At 39.9% G+C, this 16135-nt stretch overlaps 1 protein-coding gene across 1 annotated transcript in view; it reads right to left on the minus strand.

Moving 5' to 3' along the window:
- Window positions 1-7192, minus strand: part of ppp2r3b (protein phosphatase 2, regulatory subunit B'', beta) — a 23339-nt gene extending 16147 nt beyond the window's left edge. The window contains exons 1-2 of the mRNA XM_088314754.1: window positions 7017-7192; window positions 6207-6595 (exon numbers count right to left, since the gene is read on the minus strand). Coding sequence (XP_088170880.1) covers window positions 6207-6560 — 354 coding nt within the window. The 5' untranslated portion in view covers window positions 6561-6595; window positions 7017-7192. The remainder of the gene's footprint in view (window positions 1-6206; window positions 6596-7016) is intronic.
- Window positions 7193-16135: the final 8943 nt, after the last annotated feature.

The following is a 16135-nucleotide window of genomic DNA, read 5'->3' on the forward strand; positions in this document are numbered from 1 at the left end:
TTTTTTTTTTTTTAACAAAATGAATAATAACTTTACGTTACCTTTACAAAAAAAGTTAGTGCCCAAACTAAACATGAAAATAAATAAATGTACAATATATTTGACTGTTCTCATGTCAAATCCTTATGTGATCAATTTTGCATATTTTAAGCAGTTTAAATAGATTTTAAATCGATTTTCAATTAATATTTTCTATCCATTTTTATGCTTAGCATTTTTTGGTGTTCAAAATTCAAATACATTTTTGATGTGTTCAAAATGCTCGTTTCTAATGAGTTTATGTGATTTTTCCATTCATCCATCAATTATTTGCGTATGCTCACAATCAGTTTAGATGCAGTTAAAAGGGGTGGAAGGTGTACAATACAATACAATTTCATTTTTATAGCGCATTTCACAACAGATGGAGCCGTGACAAATCGCTTTCCATATGGTGTAATATAAATTAGCAGGTAATAAGAACACAGATTAAAATACATAAACACATTCACAATTGATACCAGAAGAACAGCAGAAAAGTGGCAGTCACATGTTGAGTCGAAAGCTAAAGAATAAAAACGTGTCTTCAAACGGATTTTAAAAATGGACAGAGAGGGGGCTTGCCTAACATTTAATGGAAGCTCATTCCATAGAGAAGGACCGGAAACAGAAAAGGCGCGATCCCTCCTGAGGCACCGCCTAGTCCTCGGCACCTCCAGCAGCATTTGGTCCACAAACCCGAGGCAGAGGGCAGGTGCGTAGGTGTAGAAGAGCTCAGAGAGGTACGCTGGGGCGAGGCCATTTAAAGCTTTGAAGACGAATAGAAGTATCGTGAAGCGAACTTTAAATTGCACTGGGAGCCGGTGAAGAGAGGCTAAGATTGGGGTGATGTGATCCGTCTTCCGAGCGGCAATTAAAAGGCGAGCATTCGGCATCTTGGACCAGTTGGAGATGCTTGAGCGAGGACTGGCTGACTCCAAAGTAAAGTGCATTTCCGTAATCTAGCCTAGATGTAACGAATGCATGGATTACTGTTTCTAAGTGCTGTTGGGAAAGAAAGGGCTTGACTTTAGCCAGCTGCCGAAGATGAAAGAAGCTGGATCGAACAACAGCACTGATCTGCTGATCTAATTTAAAATCACTGTCCAGTTTAAAACCCAAGTTTGAGACTGTTGGCATTCGATAAGATGTCAGGGGGCCAAGGTCAATAGGATCCAGTGGGAGAGGACAGTGTGTGTACGCCGAAGAGTTGTTGTGACACACGAGTCACGCAGACAATCACCGCGCAGCTAAATGCAGTTTGAACATAAACCCAATTTTAGTCATGCTCTGCTCATTACGTAACAGTGTACGAAAGACCGACAGTCTGGAATTAGAGACTGTGAAGAGTTCAGCGTTTGCAGGTTTGCTCTCGCAGGCAACATTACCAAAGGAGGGTGAAGAATCTGTCAATACAAGTGTACGCAGCGAACAGCGGAGACATGTGAAAGGGGGCCAAATTTAGGTGGAGCAGATGGTCGGAATGAGACTTTCAGGGAAGGCCAACAGCGGGAACATGACGTGCGCAGGTCAGCTGCTTCACAAAGGTGTTTCCCACAACAACTGACATGTCAGCTGCGATCACCAGCACACACAATACACAGAGAAGTTACGCTACACTTAATCCTTAGCGACAACAGCTACGGAAACTTTTCATTGTCAAGATTGAAATGACTACACTGTTGATCAACCAAAGAGAAAGCAGTTTTTGTTGGGTTTTTTTTTAACCATGGCAGTAAATCCTCACTATTCCAACCCAAACCATCACCCTGGTGCGTAGCCACCAACCATCCACAACTCCATCCATCTGAACCATCTAAAGTTGTATGACACTCATCAGTGACAAAAACACTTTGAAAATGAAAAGTGCAAACGTTCTCTCCTTGTGAGTGTTCGCATCGGGGTGGCTAAATGTGTGCAAGCCGTTGGAGGATCGTGCATCAAGAGGCTCTTGAGGACTCCGGGGACACAAGCGGCTCCTCATACCCGCTTGCTTCTCATCATTGGCTTTTTAACAGCTGCTCTCTTAACACGATGCATTTGTCTCACAGGAACGTTCCTTAACATGCCTCCATTGGAAGGAGCCACAAATGATCACACACTAATTATCTAACTGGACGCAGACTTATATTGTCCAGTGTTATTTTATACATGCCAACTGTTACTATGAATAATTGTTTGGAATGAAAGAGGAAATAAGTCCTATATTCGCAGACGTTCTTCATAAGTGCTATGCAAATCTGTCTGGATGTGCATGTTAATTCTCCTTTTGAGCTAATTGTCATTTTTTCTATTTGACACAAGAACAACTTCCAAAATGTCTTCCAAGTGTAGCTCGTATTTCTCACATCTACATCATGTAAATACCAACCACCATGCATTTTACAAGCCACTTTAAATAAAGACACTTGCAGGGCACAGATTAGCGACCCCTTGCTTAAAATAGCTCGAATATCACTGAGCCAGCCAAGCACATTATGAAGAAATAACTTGCGACTATAGAAGATATGAGCGACCGTATCAAAGTACAAGCAAAGGCCTTTACACCGTAAGCACAATTGTCATGTGCAAAACGTCGCTAAAACATCCTCAACGAGCACCTGATCTAGCACATGAATGTGCCGCCACGCCCTTGCCCAGCGGGGGAATTCTGGGTATTTAACTGCGACACGGAACTCTCCGCGGTGTCCGGTGTCAAAGTCACACCAGCTGTTGCGGGCCGCATCACCGGGGCATAAATCACATTTTTTCCACTAATCTGCCCAAGAATGCATCAGTGCCTAGGAATCCATTTTGTTGTCTTAAAATAGAAGCATTAAACACACAGTTCTTTTAATGTTGAGTGACACGTGGCCGCCACATGATGCGCCACATTACACCCGAGTGCACATGCTGCCCAACTGATGATTTAAATCTTAATCATAAAATTCCAAAGCCAACGGGTCAAGGTAAGACATTTCCCAGAAAATCCATGAACAATATTTTTTACAAATGCCCAGGTAAGGCTTATTAGTGTGTACTTATTATAAAGTGCTACCAATATTTTAACGAGCTTAACTCTTGCACGGGTGCAAAAATAACACGGAGATTAAAAGTGCCATATATTTGCAGCAGTGAGTCACTTGTTCTTGTCGCCATATTGGACTGAGCAGCCAAGACAAGACACATTCATACAACTAGTAATGCCACAGTACCACTACGTCATGGATCCATTTCTGCTTGCATTGTTCCTTAGCCCCAAATTCTCTTAAGATGATGCTCAAGCAATATTTTCCCATTAAAACATGGCTTTGGCCTGAGCACAAGATGCGATGAGTTTTTTACTGAATAACAGAAGATAGGTTCCCCATTAAGAATGTGCAAATAGTAAAATATGTGGCATATTTTCAGATATCAGAAAATAAAGGATAGTGCACGGGACACTGACATATTTATTTCAACAATAATATTTTCTACGACAGACGTTTTGCATTTTGAGCAGATGTATTGGCGTCTTGACAAGCAATCAAGATGACCTTGAATTAACAGAGGTACTGCTGGTTGCAGCAGCCAAGTACACTTCATTTGACACAGCTGCAAAAAAGATGTAATTGGCGCTCCTCGATAATCGTCTTTGATAATCAATTCATGATTTAGATACGTTTTAAAAATGACATCTGTCCAAATTCTCTGAATTTCAGCTTCTCAACAATAAATATGTAACTATCCATGAAAGCAGAGCGTTTTATTTTGGAAACTTGCTTGTCGTTTGGAAAACAATGATCAACATTTCTCCCATATTGAATTAACGCAATCAGAAATAATTTATGATTTATGCTGGTACTATTTCTACATTGTCAATTAAAAATATATATTTTTTCAATGAAGTGATGGAAATTAAAACAATACTTTTTGGGATCAGATTCCTCAATTAATGGACAAAATAATCAACAGATTAATCGATTAATAAAATAATCGTTAGTAGCCCTAGATGCTATACATCTAGAATTAAATCTCCACAAACACATTCTGAATGCATCCAGTATGTACAGTATTTATGTAAACCAGCTAATTGAGCTCATGAAGCTATGTATCTGTATCCCAAAAACATGTCCTCAGTCCCCCAGCTTTTCTCCAGCTATCTTCCTTCCTCACTGTCCTTGCACTAACACATGCACCATATGCACAGGATGCATTGCTAGCCAGCGCTTATACATAGCTCCATCTCATCTTGTCAAGACAACAAACAGTTCAGGCCAAGCAAAATTTGATAGAAGAGCCCCAGAATTGCCGGGGGCCACCAGAACGTAAACTTGGAGCAAGAAAAAAAAAAATCAACATGCCAAATCAGCATCACCACCACACAGTAATTTAGGGGTGAGGCTGGAACGTTTGGAAAGCATCCGTATAATTATGACAATGGTAAGCCTTTACTGGGACAATGTTGTGAGGACAGACAAACCATTCAGATGCTACCCAGCCTCCTCTTGTGGCCACACTGGGAAAATCACAGATGATACATAAGCCTCTTATTTACACAAGCTCCTTTAACACTGACCCTCAAAACTAGCTTTTTGTCCCTGTTGAGTCCAAGTTCTGTGTGAAAGGGGCCGGCATGGAATTGAGGTGGAAAAGTGGGAAGGAAAAAGAAAGGCAAATTTTCAGGTAGTATTAGAGGGGGATTTGAGGCACTATGGTGGTTGTGTGAAAGGGAACATAATGAAGCACCATTGCATTCCGGTTCATTGAAATTTTTATTTATTTTTTTTATGGATTGTTAATAGATGCATTGTCCTGCTGCAACTCTCACTTCTTCTCACACACTGAACAAAGCAAAGGTTGAGGAATCTCTAAACAAATGTGCTGGCCAACACTGAAGGGGAAAATTGATTGAAATATATATTTTGTGACGTCAGTCCTGGAACATTTCTGACACACCTTGCACGACGGCAGAAACTGTGTTGCCTTGTGAAAACACATCCAGACATGTAATGTCCCGCCCTGTTGTGTTCTGTCGATTAAAAAGATTTTAAATAATAATAATAATAATAATGATGATGATAATAATAAGAATAATAATGTATGTATTGTGAAAACAAATCGCATTAGTGATTAGAGTGTTATGTATCAATACACTATATTCACCCATCCATTTTCTGAACCACTTATCCTAAATATTAATATAATATAAATTTGATCTCTAGGCCACTCCTCCTTACTGACATATAGGATGCCTTATGAAGAATTTCCTGCTTAGCTACATGTCTATCAATTTTCTCTGCAGACACTAATTAAATTGACGTCTATGTTGCAGTTCAAAGTAAAGATATAGCTCTGCTTTAACACGTTTCCAGTGAGACTTTTGTAAAGTGTGTCACCCAAGCAAATAATTACGTTCTTTCACGATAACCTAAGGTAAGTTTAGCAATAAGCATGGCTTTTTACTAAATTACTCCTCGTAATCCCTTCGTGAAAATGATTTTTGTAAGAAGTATATCTTATTCGATAACTTGGGCGCCATGATTACAGTTGCGAAACTGCAACGTAGAAGCCAGCCGAAGTTCGTTGCTAGCTTGCTGCTGCAGCGTTAAGTAGCACTTTGTGTTTGCAACTCCCGCAGGCGGACGCCAAAGGCCACCGCCCCACTAGCCCCACCCTCTGCACGCCCCCGTGTATCTGTAGGTGTTTAGCTATTGTTGGTAGTGCAGACTCCTTTGCAAGACATAGTCTTACTGGAGGTATCGCGTGGAGCTGATTGGTAATATATTTTAACAAAGCTAAGCCACACTTCGGATAGCCCTTTTAGCATTCACACAACGGGCAAAACTACACTTTCCAGGACATCGCACTTGCCCTGTGTTAATTTCAATTTTAATCACAAATTACATCAATCACTTAGTTTTACTCATCCTAAATATTATACACACAAATTTCATTATGTCTCCCTGGCTTCATCGAAAATATTTCACAATGAGTTTTCAAGGAAATTGCATTTTGAATTTCCACAACTTTTCAAAGGTTTTCATGACTGTATAAACCGTATTGTCGGCTTTGGTGTCACAGGTCCGCCCTGACAGTTTTGAAGAAACCGTGTGAAAGGGAGATCAGATAAAAATGTATCTGATGATGGGTGCCATGTGATAAATGTATTAAAAAGTATATTTGCCAACCCAAAAAAGTTGGGAAATGGTTACTATTAGATTGCTGACCTTTTTAGAGCTGACAGACCTCCGTAAGATCCTGCCGTGGGGTCCCGTCACCCTGGTACTGCCACTGCATCCTGAAGGCAGGGGAGAGGCACAAGGTGGACTCAAGGACACATTGAAGGTGGCAGGCTTCTTCTCTGTCAAAGTCTTTTGTAATTCCACATTGTTGTTTTGGTTGAAGGTAAGAGTGCACTTCTCCTTTATGCCCACATTGCTTAAATCGGCCGAATGCCTGTTTTTGATGAGGTCCAGGCAGTCTTTGAGCACCACCTGAGTTTTGGGATCGCTTAACCAGTTGAGGAAGAGCTCGTCCACCTTCATCTTAAGGACTGGCTGAAGAATCTGACTGGACGGCATTTTGAAGGAAGCCCAAAATTCCACAGGTCAGGAACCTGCACAGAAATTTCTCATGTTCATTATTATTGCTACAATGCGCATCATATTCTGACTACTTTTTCAGCTACAATGAAAGTGGCTGCACAAACACTTACCACGCCGGTGCAGTTCTACAGTGCATATGGACCATTGGTTAGCTAGCAGTCGACCTTGTTTTCTACTAATGTTACACGATCACAAACACACAAACATTATTGAATTTTAGGGCGTCGATGCTTTGAGCCCGCAGGCTCGCACAGGCGACCGCACTAAATGTTGGCTATTTTAAACATCGGTGGGTCATAACAACGCAAATTCAATGTGCAGCACACCGACGGAAATGTATGAAGACGTTCATGAACGAGTGGACGGTTTGGGGGGGGTTGTTTTACTTAGCATTAGCCAGTTTGATCTAGCAAGATAAGCTAAAATACAAACCTTGTATTGAAAGACGTCGATTCCAAGCACGTTGGCACTGGTACCACGCTACCTTATTCTCTTCATTTGGGAATGATGGTGATGGTATATCCAATCCTAATACGGAATGCAGACTATGTAAAAGACGTTGATCGCACAGTCGTGCACACTTTCCATGCCACTCGGCTTCAACTTTTTCAAAATCGCGTTCCCCTGGTAACCACACTAGTCTATCGCGAGATCAGATGTGGTGCGTTCACTGTCTGATGGAGAGTTCCGGTAACACAAATGTCGGTTCCTTCAAATAATAATGTAAAGCACTTGGACAGGTTTTTTTGTAGACTGTCTCTTGTATACTTGCATATACTGTCTCTCTGTACTGTCTAAAAATATAAATTTCGACATGTAAATTTCGTATCTAATGCATTGTAATGTAATGTAATCTAATTGTCTTGAAAGTCATGAGGGCGGTATACATATACATAATTGTGCTGGCAATGTAATGCCACAAGATGAGACAAATAATTTAAAAATCAAAAGTTTTGAACAATTATTATTGTGTGTATTACACACATAGCAACTACTGCAGATGTTTAAAAAATATATATTTCTATTCAGGGCGGCACGGTGGCTGACTGGTAAGCATGATGGCCTCACAGTGCAGAAGTTGTGGGTTTGGCTCCGTCCGTCCTGTGTGGAGTTTGCATGTTTTTCCCATACCTGCGTGGATTTCCTCCGGGTACTCTGGTTTCCTCTTGCATTCCAAAAACATGCATGGCAGGTTGATTGGACACTCTAAATTGCCCCTAGAAATGAGTGTGAGCGCGGATGGTTGTTTGTCTATGTGTGCCCTGCGATTGGCTGGCAACCAGTTCAGGGTGTACCCCGCCTACTGCCCGAAGATGGGATGAAGCTGGGATAGGCTCCATTGCTTGCTTGGATATCCACCAGACTGTTCCAAAGTTTCACTTCTTTTACAGCCTGAGCTTTTTTGATTTATCATGGGTAGAAACACACAGAGAATGCAGTTACACATCGATAACACATTAGTAACAGATTTATGAAAAGTAATCAAAATATGAAATCTGACATTACAGCAGGCCATTTCCAGGAACTCAACTATTCATTTTGGACCATTTGCATGAACAACAATTCTACATCTGTGCCTGATTTGACTCTTTCCAAAGCAAGAGGCCAAGCGTGCGTGTGTGCGTGGGTGTGTGTGTGTGTGTGTGTAGCTGCACATCCTTTTATTGATTACTGTAGAGGGCCGCAGACAACATGGCTCCCTCATCACGTTGTCAACATGAAAACTCACTCAAGGAAGAGAAAGTTGAACGTTTGAAAGAGAACTGTTCTTAGTCTGCATCTTAATCGTTCCCCTAAAAAGAAATAAAAATAAAACCTTACTAAAAATCAACACATATTAACCGATAACGTATTTGTTTAAGAGATTCTGGCAACAGGGGCATAGCACCAAATTTTGGGCCCTCATTGTGAAGAGCCCTCACCAGAAATCAATGTAAGTAAACGGGAAATTTGTAATAATCATAATTGTTAATTCATTTAAATATAAATAAAATCATAAATATGTTATTGCTATTTCATTTGGGATAGGCTCTAGTACCCCCCCACGACCCTAGTGAGGAGAAGTCGTACAGATAATGGATGGATGGATATTTGCTATTTTATATTATCATATTATAGCAGCTAACCTGTCAGCTATCGCTCTGCCGCTATTAACTGCTCTGTAACAAATTGCGGTTGAAATACATACATTTTCAATCGTATTTCAACCATTAGTTTCCCGAGGAAACGCCAACAGTTTTGAAGCTGGAAGTTGATGTTTTATATATATAACTGGAAAAAATGCATTTTTGAAGATTGAATTATTCATTTTACTTTAGCGTTTTATCTGTATCAAAACATAAAAGAGATCCAAAAGTAATCGCGGGAAAGTCATCTCAAAGAAGACAGGAAAAATGGTCCAGAAAATGTCAGTGAGTGTAAATGTTCATGTGGCCACACTCATAAAAAAAAAATCATAATTTTCAAGTGGGCATTTATGTAAATGTTTATTATTAAGGGACGTTTTGTCCTCTTGGTGTGGGTGTATGTACAATCGCTGCAATATTAATAACAACACAGTTGCTGGCTACATAGAATAGACAAGGCAGTTTTCTTGATATTGCACATTTCATACACAAGGCAATTCAATGTGCTTCTCACAACCAAAAGCACAACAACTAAATGCATTTATAAACAGCTAAAGACATTCAAAGGCAAAGAAAAGAGAACAAAATATAACAATGTACATTGGCAACAATGAAACACATTTGCAAACAAAAGATTTTAAGGCATTTAAAAGCAAAGCAAACAAAATAAAAAGTAGATTTTTAAATGACTGAGGGTGATATTGATTTCTGATTGATTGATTGTTATTTTTTATTCTTCAATGCTTAAAAGTCCTCAATTAAAGGTATGGGGGGGGCGTAGTTTCTAACCTGGATTTAAAAACATTTACACTTGGGGCTGACCTCAATTCTGTTGGCAACTTAATAATAATAATAATATTGCCTTTATTAGTCCCACAATGGGGAAATTCGAGATTCGAACCCAGGCCTCCTGGGGAGACTGGGTCGTGAACGCGGCGCCTTAGACCACTCGGCCATCCTGGCAGCCAACATAACATCTAAGTGCCGTTTCACCGCTTGCTTTGAAAACTGACCATGAACCATTAACTGGCCTGTGTTCACAGATCTCAGCGCCCTACTGGGTTTACATTCAAAGAACATTTCTTGAATGTATTCAGGAGTCGAACTATTCAGTTTAAAGTCCAGTAGCAGAATTTTAACATCTATTCAACAGCTGACTGAATTGACTATGTATCAAGAAAATGTTTTTTTTTTTTTAATTTTCATGTAAATGACTATTACGCACAAATGCCATTCACTTAAAACCAAAAACAATCTGACAAAAATCTGCATACCGGGAAATTTTTTTCACAGGGCAGCAACGATATGAATCTCTCCTTGTAAGAAATGATTTGAAAAATACTATTAGAACCGGTGTAGCATACACTATTCAGTCTAATTAACGTTCAGATTTCACATGAAAATGAAAGAAAAATAATTACTGCTGTTTTATGAATTGTCTGAAATGGATTTGATCAAAGAAATATGTTTTAAATAAAAATGTTTTAATGTGTTTTATTTAAGGTCGTGAGGTGTGGTGTATCGTTCCCCACACTGCATGACCACTCATTTGTGTTCATCTCTACACTCAATGGTGTTATTACCGCACTGTCGCATGTTGTTGCTGTAACACGCAGTGTTGAATATTTATCACTTTAGTAAATGTTACTAACACCAGGTCGTGTGGACGCAATATAGGCACTGTCAGTGTTAAAATTAACACCCTTCGGTGTTGAATCATCTACACTGTCAGATTTGCAGTGTACTACTCTTGTTTATAAGAAGATTAAGGCCAATTACGTCCAATTATATCTAACCTGTGAATTTGCCTACACTCAATGTCATGCCTTCTTTTTTTCCCAAAGAACACATGGAAAGTTATGAAGATTCTTGAATTTTTTTTTTAAATTCTTTTCCTTCCCTTGATAATCACATCAAATCACATGTGAAACATTCAAAGTTGAATGCGGCCGCTAAAGAGCTCTTTGTTCTTCTTCACAACATCCAGTCTTTTCTTTTCGGCCTCACGATAACCAAATCAATATCAGCAATGGAGAGATAAAAAGTGAATATTTTAAAGTTGAAACTTTACTACTTTTCGAAGTGTAATCACAGCGTACAAATAAGATGTTTTAGCCAAAAGCACTGCAGTGCATGTTATTTTTTTTCATGCCTTGAAGGACATTTCAAAGTATTTGGCCAAGGCTGAAACCACAGGGGTACTGCTGCTTAGTGTAGCACCGTGCTAAGCGAGGAGTTCATGTGTGCAGTGCTGCTGTCAGCCATGCTGCACGGGCTGCTCTGTGAAGTGGGCCAACAGATATCTACTCTAATAAGCGCTGCGAACACACTTGAAAGTATTGTGTGGCGGCCTGGGATTTGTGCTGTTTGGTGTTGTTTATTGCCACAGTCCGCATGCATAAAGCATAAATCGAAACGCTTAGGATTCAACTTTCTTCCACAAGTTTGTTTGTTTTATTTGGCGTGGTTTATGCGCACAAATTCAAATGTTTTGTTCAATTTAGCTGTCATCACTATAGAACCCTACGTGTTACAAAAAGGTATGCCACAGCCGCAATTCTAGATAAACTAATCATGGCTTAGCTTTTGAAGAGTTGTAGGTGATCAGTGTTTGCTACATATGCCAGACCATAAGGAGCACGTAGTGTCTTTCCAGTCCCTTTAACCGTCACATGCCATGTTGCACCATGATTGACCGTGACGAAAACAGCAATCATAAACCTCAACTTCATTGAGAACTGTGGCAGAATAGGACAAAAAGTACACCAAATACAATAGAGCATTAGACACTATTTGAAAGGTGTTCTGGTAGATTATGAGGTGGTGGGTCCACAATGTTTATCACGTCCATGTTCATTTTCCGTGAAAATCTCCCTTTTGCTGTATGAAAGATCCTCCCATTCGATCTTCATCAACCATGAGCATTCCAATTGACTCTGACATGATCGTGCTACAATTGTTGTGTGCATCCATGTTTATGTTCCACTAACACACTGAGCCTGACTCATTTCTTGTCATTTTTCTGGATACCTCCACGGTTGTATTTTTGGGAGATTTACTTGACCATATTGTCTACAATCCCAAAATGAATTTGTACAGAACCTATTAACTCATTCACAACCAGCCCAGTAAAAAAAATGGATCTTTGACGTATTTAGCCGTCAATGGTATTGAATGTGTTAAACATCTCGCTTTTCCAATATGCCTCCCTGATCTGCAGGTGAGTTAATGATTGTGCCCTACTCACATAAATTTGTATTGTATTTTATTTGCATAAATACAGTATTCAACATTACACTCAATTGTATGATATTTGTGGTTGCGCTACAATGTAAAAGTTGAAAGCCTTATAGTGTGTTTCACTGCCTATAAAAAGTGCTCAAAGTGAGCAAAAAAATGTTAGAATCTTTTTTTCAGGTGGTATACAGTCTGATTTGAACATGTTGTACTCCTGCAGGAATGTGAGCCTTCACTGTGCTCTTGAAATGCCTTCAAGTGTGCACCACTTCAAAGTCAATGTGATAGATTAGTGGATGGATCTGCTTTCCAATAATAGCCACACATTGTTGAAATAAGCGCTCGCGACTATTTTACAAGAACGCCGACGCCACTCTTGCGATATTTTGGACCGGGAATGACTTTGATCCCAAACATTTCCCCTGTTTGATAAGGCGTTCAAATGAACCGTGGTGGTTATGAACCTCCAAAAATGGCATTGGGTAGTCAGAAACTCTTTAATGGCTTACACTGCTTGTTTTTTTTTTTTTCATTCCTTATGAGAATTACAAGGCGCACAATCAAACTGCCTTGAGTCAACATTTAGATTCCATGAAAAAAAAAAAAAATGAAGGCGCTCCTTTTATTCAGATGTGACTTTAAAATGGAAACAATGCCTCCGCCTATGAGGCCTTTGGAGATTTTCTTCTCTAATCACATATTCATGAAAGACCATAGAAAGGGGAAAAACCTAGCGTTTGTTGTGAATGTCAATTGAGAGCTACATTTATGCACAATTTCTGTAAAATTAGCTACGCCTGAGAGCCAAAAGAAGAACTGTGCCGTTACAAAGATTTTGATTCACTCCATCAGAGAGGGACCCAATTAACAGAATGTTATCATCGTCTTGGTTACTCATAGTGCAATATTTACACGATATTATTATTACATTTCAGTCTATTTAGTATACCTCAAACGATGCCCACAGTTGCGCATTACTTATTTGCAATTGTAATAAACATCAGAGAAACACCAATCGGTGTCTTTTCTGTCTCGATTTTTGCAATAAAGAGTAGACGTTGCATGTAGCAAACACTCAGAATGCAGCATTCAAAGTATTCTGATTGTCACGGCAGCTGCTGTCACACTTCTACTGGGCACCAGTTGCCTCATGACCACAAAATGCAATTGTTGCACAATGAGCCACTTGCTGCTTCATCAAGAAAGGGGTTCCCAAGTCCGCTCCTTGACGGACCCAACTCGGCCTGTTTTGGCTGTTTTTACTTCCTCCAACACACCTGATTCAAATGATGAGCTCATCAGAAAGCTTTGCAGAAGCTTGATCACGATCCTGATCATTTGAAACAGGTGTGTTGGAGGAGGGAAAAAGGATCGCACTTCTGATGTGAGACATTTAATGGCATGCAATGGTCAGTACGCGTAAATTCCCGCGATTCGATTTACATTACTGATGGAATTGCTTTGGCCTAAGCACAAAAACAGCATCTTGGTGAAATTAATGGAGAATAAGTCCATCTATCCATCCATCTTCTGTACCGCTTCTCCTCACTCGGCCCTCCCCAAAAAACTAAATCTATGCATAAAAGAAATTGGGAATGCCAAACTGCAAACATGGAGGTGTTGGCGATATAAATTTTTAACGCTGCATATAGGATAGTGTGCAAACATTTTGCTGCACAGAGTTGCTGAATTGTTTATTTCACATTTCAACAACAATGACAATAAAAGAAATAAAGATGTTCTTTTTAAATCAAATATGTCCTTATCCTCGGTCAAAAAAATAGCAAGACACGGCCTGTCAATCACATTAAAGCAGTTGGTTGTAGTACTTTGATATCCACTGACTGACTCGCATGCCTTTCATGAAACCAATCCACGTTGTAATGCAATAAAATCCAGACACACATTTATGCAGATAAGTCCTTGAATTTTTTCCCCCCCTCCTCCGCTGTGTTTCCGCGGTGTGCCATGTTGCCGCTGCCTCGGCCTGTACATTATTCACATCATCTCCTGGAGTAACAGCGGCCCCGTGACGCGCCGACACGCCCACCTCCCGCTAATGTGATGTAAAAGTGAATGATGAAATTCAAGCAGGCCAAATGAAAGAGATACCTGTGTGTGTGTGTGTGCGTGTGTGTGCGGTTGTTCAAAGGTGAGGCCGTAGGTGATGGAGAACAGGCTTCCCTAACCTCCAATAAGTGCAGAGGAGGATAAAAGCAAGCGCTAACGACCTTGCGAGCACCAAGGCCTCGTTTATTTCCATCTTTTTCTTACTTTCATGCCGTGAACAAGGAGAACTGGGCAGGTTTTTCTGGACGACCATTAGTGTTTAGCCCACATGGCGTCGCAGACAACCGCAATGACTCGGCCGGGATGTTGAGACTCTGTTGACATTATCTTTTGGATGAAACACATTTTACACTTTTTTTCCCCCCTTTTAATAGTTTATTGCTTGTGAAATTAAGGCTGTAACTAGAATTGCCTCATTGTTACGACGACCATCATGTATTCACTAGGCGTCGTTACCCAACCTCTATTGAGTGAACATTTTATAGCAGGCATGTTGAAATGTATATATATATATATATATACAGATGAACAAAAATGGCTTCATTTAATTTTTTCAGGTCAATTTGTAACATTGCAGATATTATAGTACATCCAGATGTGTTTTACCTGAAAAAACAATCACAAGATGTTAAAAATACTGACGTCATCAAGCGCCACCGTGCTGGCCCCGTGAGGGCAAAGTTGAAATCTGCCACCGATGCTGTGAATATATTTTTTCATCAAGGAGAATGACGGGCAGACCATTCGCTCATACTAGAGTAGACCGACAGTCAAACCCTCACTTTGTATGTTGATGTTATTCCATCAGCGAGCTTTATTTTGATCTCAAACAATGTATGAAGCCCATTTTTTTTGCACAAAAAGGTGATCAGTTTGAGCGTAGTTCACGATGAGCATCTGTAATGCTCCTTTTCATCTTGAAAGCGTCGTCTAACACGCTTCAAAGGAACCTCTCCGCTCGCCGACCTCCAAATAGGATGAGACTACAACAATAAGCAAACAATAAACAGCTGCTAATTACTGTCATCCCCGCTTGATTGGTGTTATGAATTATGAGCGTTAATGTCGGCCCCTTTTCCGCAATATCAAAAAAAAGCTCTACCGCAATCCCTCCCCTGACGAACGCCTCTCGTTGAAAAGGAGGGCAGAGGAGCAACATCATCAAACTTCTTATTACACGGAGTTAAACTGAAAATGCATGGTCGTATATAGCGTAACATAATGAAATGTTCCTGTTGCTACTGTTTGTACATATCTCAAGATAAATTAGATAACATTCATTTTTAGTGACATGCTGTAGAGCTCACAAAGCAAAAATAACAACCAAGCAGCAGCTTCTAACTTGAAATTCTCGTAAATTGGTTCACTCTCAAGTCAAGGTCCTTTGCAGTGCATGGCTGTAGATGACGATGGCGTGCCATATTGGGCATGCTCCAATTGTTTATCTATACCATTACGATGTACTGTATACGTAGCATAATATGTCAAACTTTTTTTTAAAGAACATTATTGTTATTTTTTTATTGTTGTTGATAGCAGTGGAGTTGCCTGGACCGAGGTGAGCAACATCATGAAAAAGATCCACAAAATCTGCCGAGCGACAGGCGACCACGCAAATAAGAATGAAAACAAAAGTCGACACAAATAAATCTACGGTAATGATCATTTAATTTGAACAATAAATAATGTAACCAATTTATTCTCTGTGAGGTACTGTTACCTTTGTTGTTGAAGGAGAAATCGTGAGAAACAAAATGCACAATAGACGGCATTAGAGTCATGTATTTTTATTTCTTGTTCGCTGGACTGTGGTGGAAAAGGATGAGCATTCACTACCTGACAGGACAGAATCAATGAAAAGAAATTGAAAGATAGCAAAGTGGGCGGCGCATGACCACACTCATGAGCTTTAATACACCTAGACTGACAGGCTGAGCATTGGAAGGCAGTGCGTTTGTGATTTGTTTTCCTTTATTGTGTTTGGTGTTGTTCTAATATATACACCCCAGTGTTTGCTAGTAGGATCACAAAAGAAAAAAACAAAATTAATTTCCATGAACCTTCTGTGGGGAAAAAAATGTGAACATTTGGGTGAAGATCTGTTTCAATCTGACACGA

Source organism: Idiotropiscis lumnitzeri, chromosome 14 (genome assembly GCF_059441095.1).
Source record: "Idiotropiscis lumnitzeri isolate Australia: NSW breed Sydney's pygmy pipehorse chromosome 14, RoL_Ilum_1.0, whole genome shotgun sequence".
Taxonomy (NCBI): domain Eukaryota; kingdom Metazoa; phylum Chordata; class Actinopteri; order Syngnathiformes; family Syngnathidae; genus Idiotropiscis; species Idiotropiscis lumnitzeri.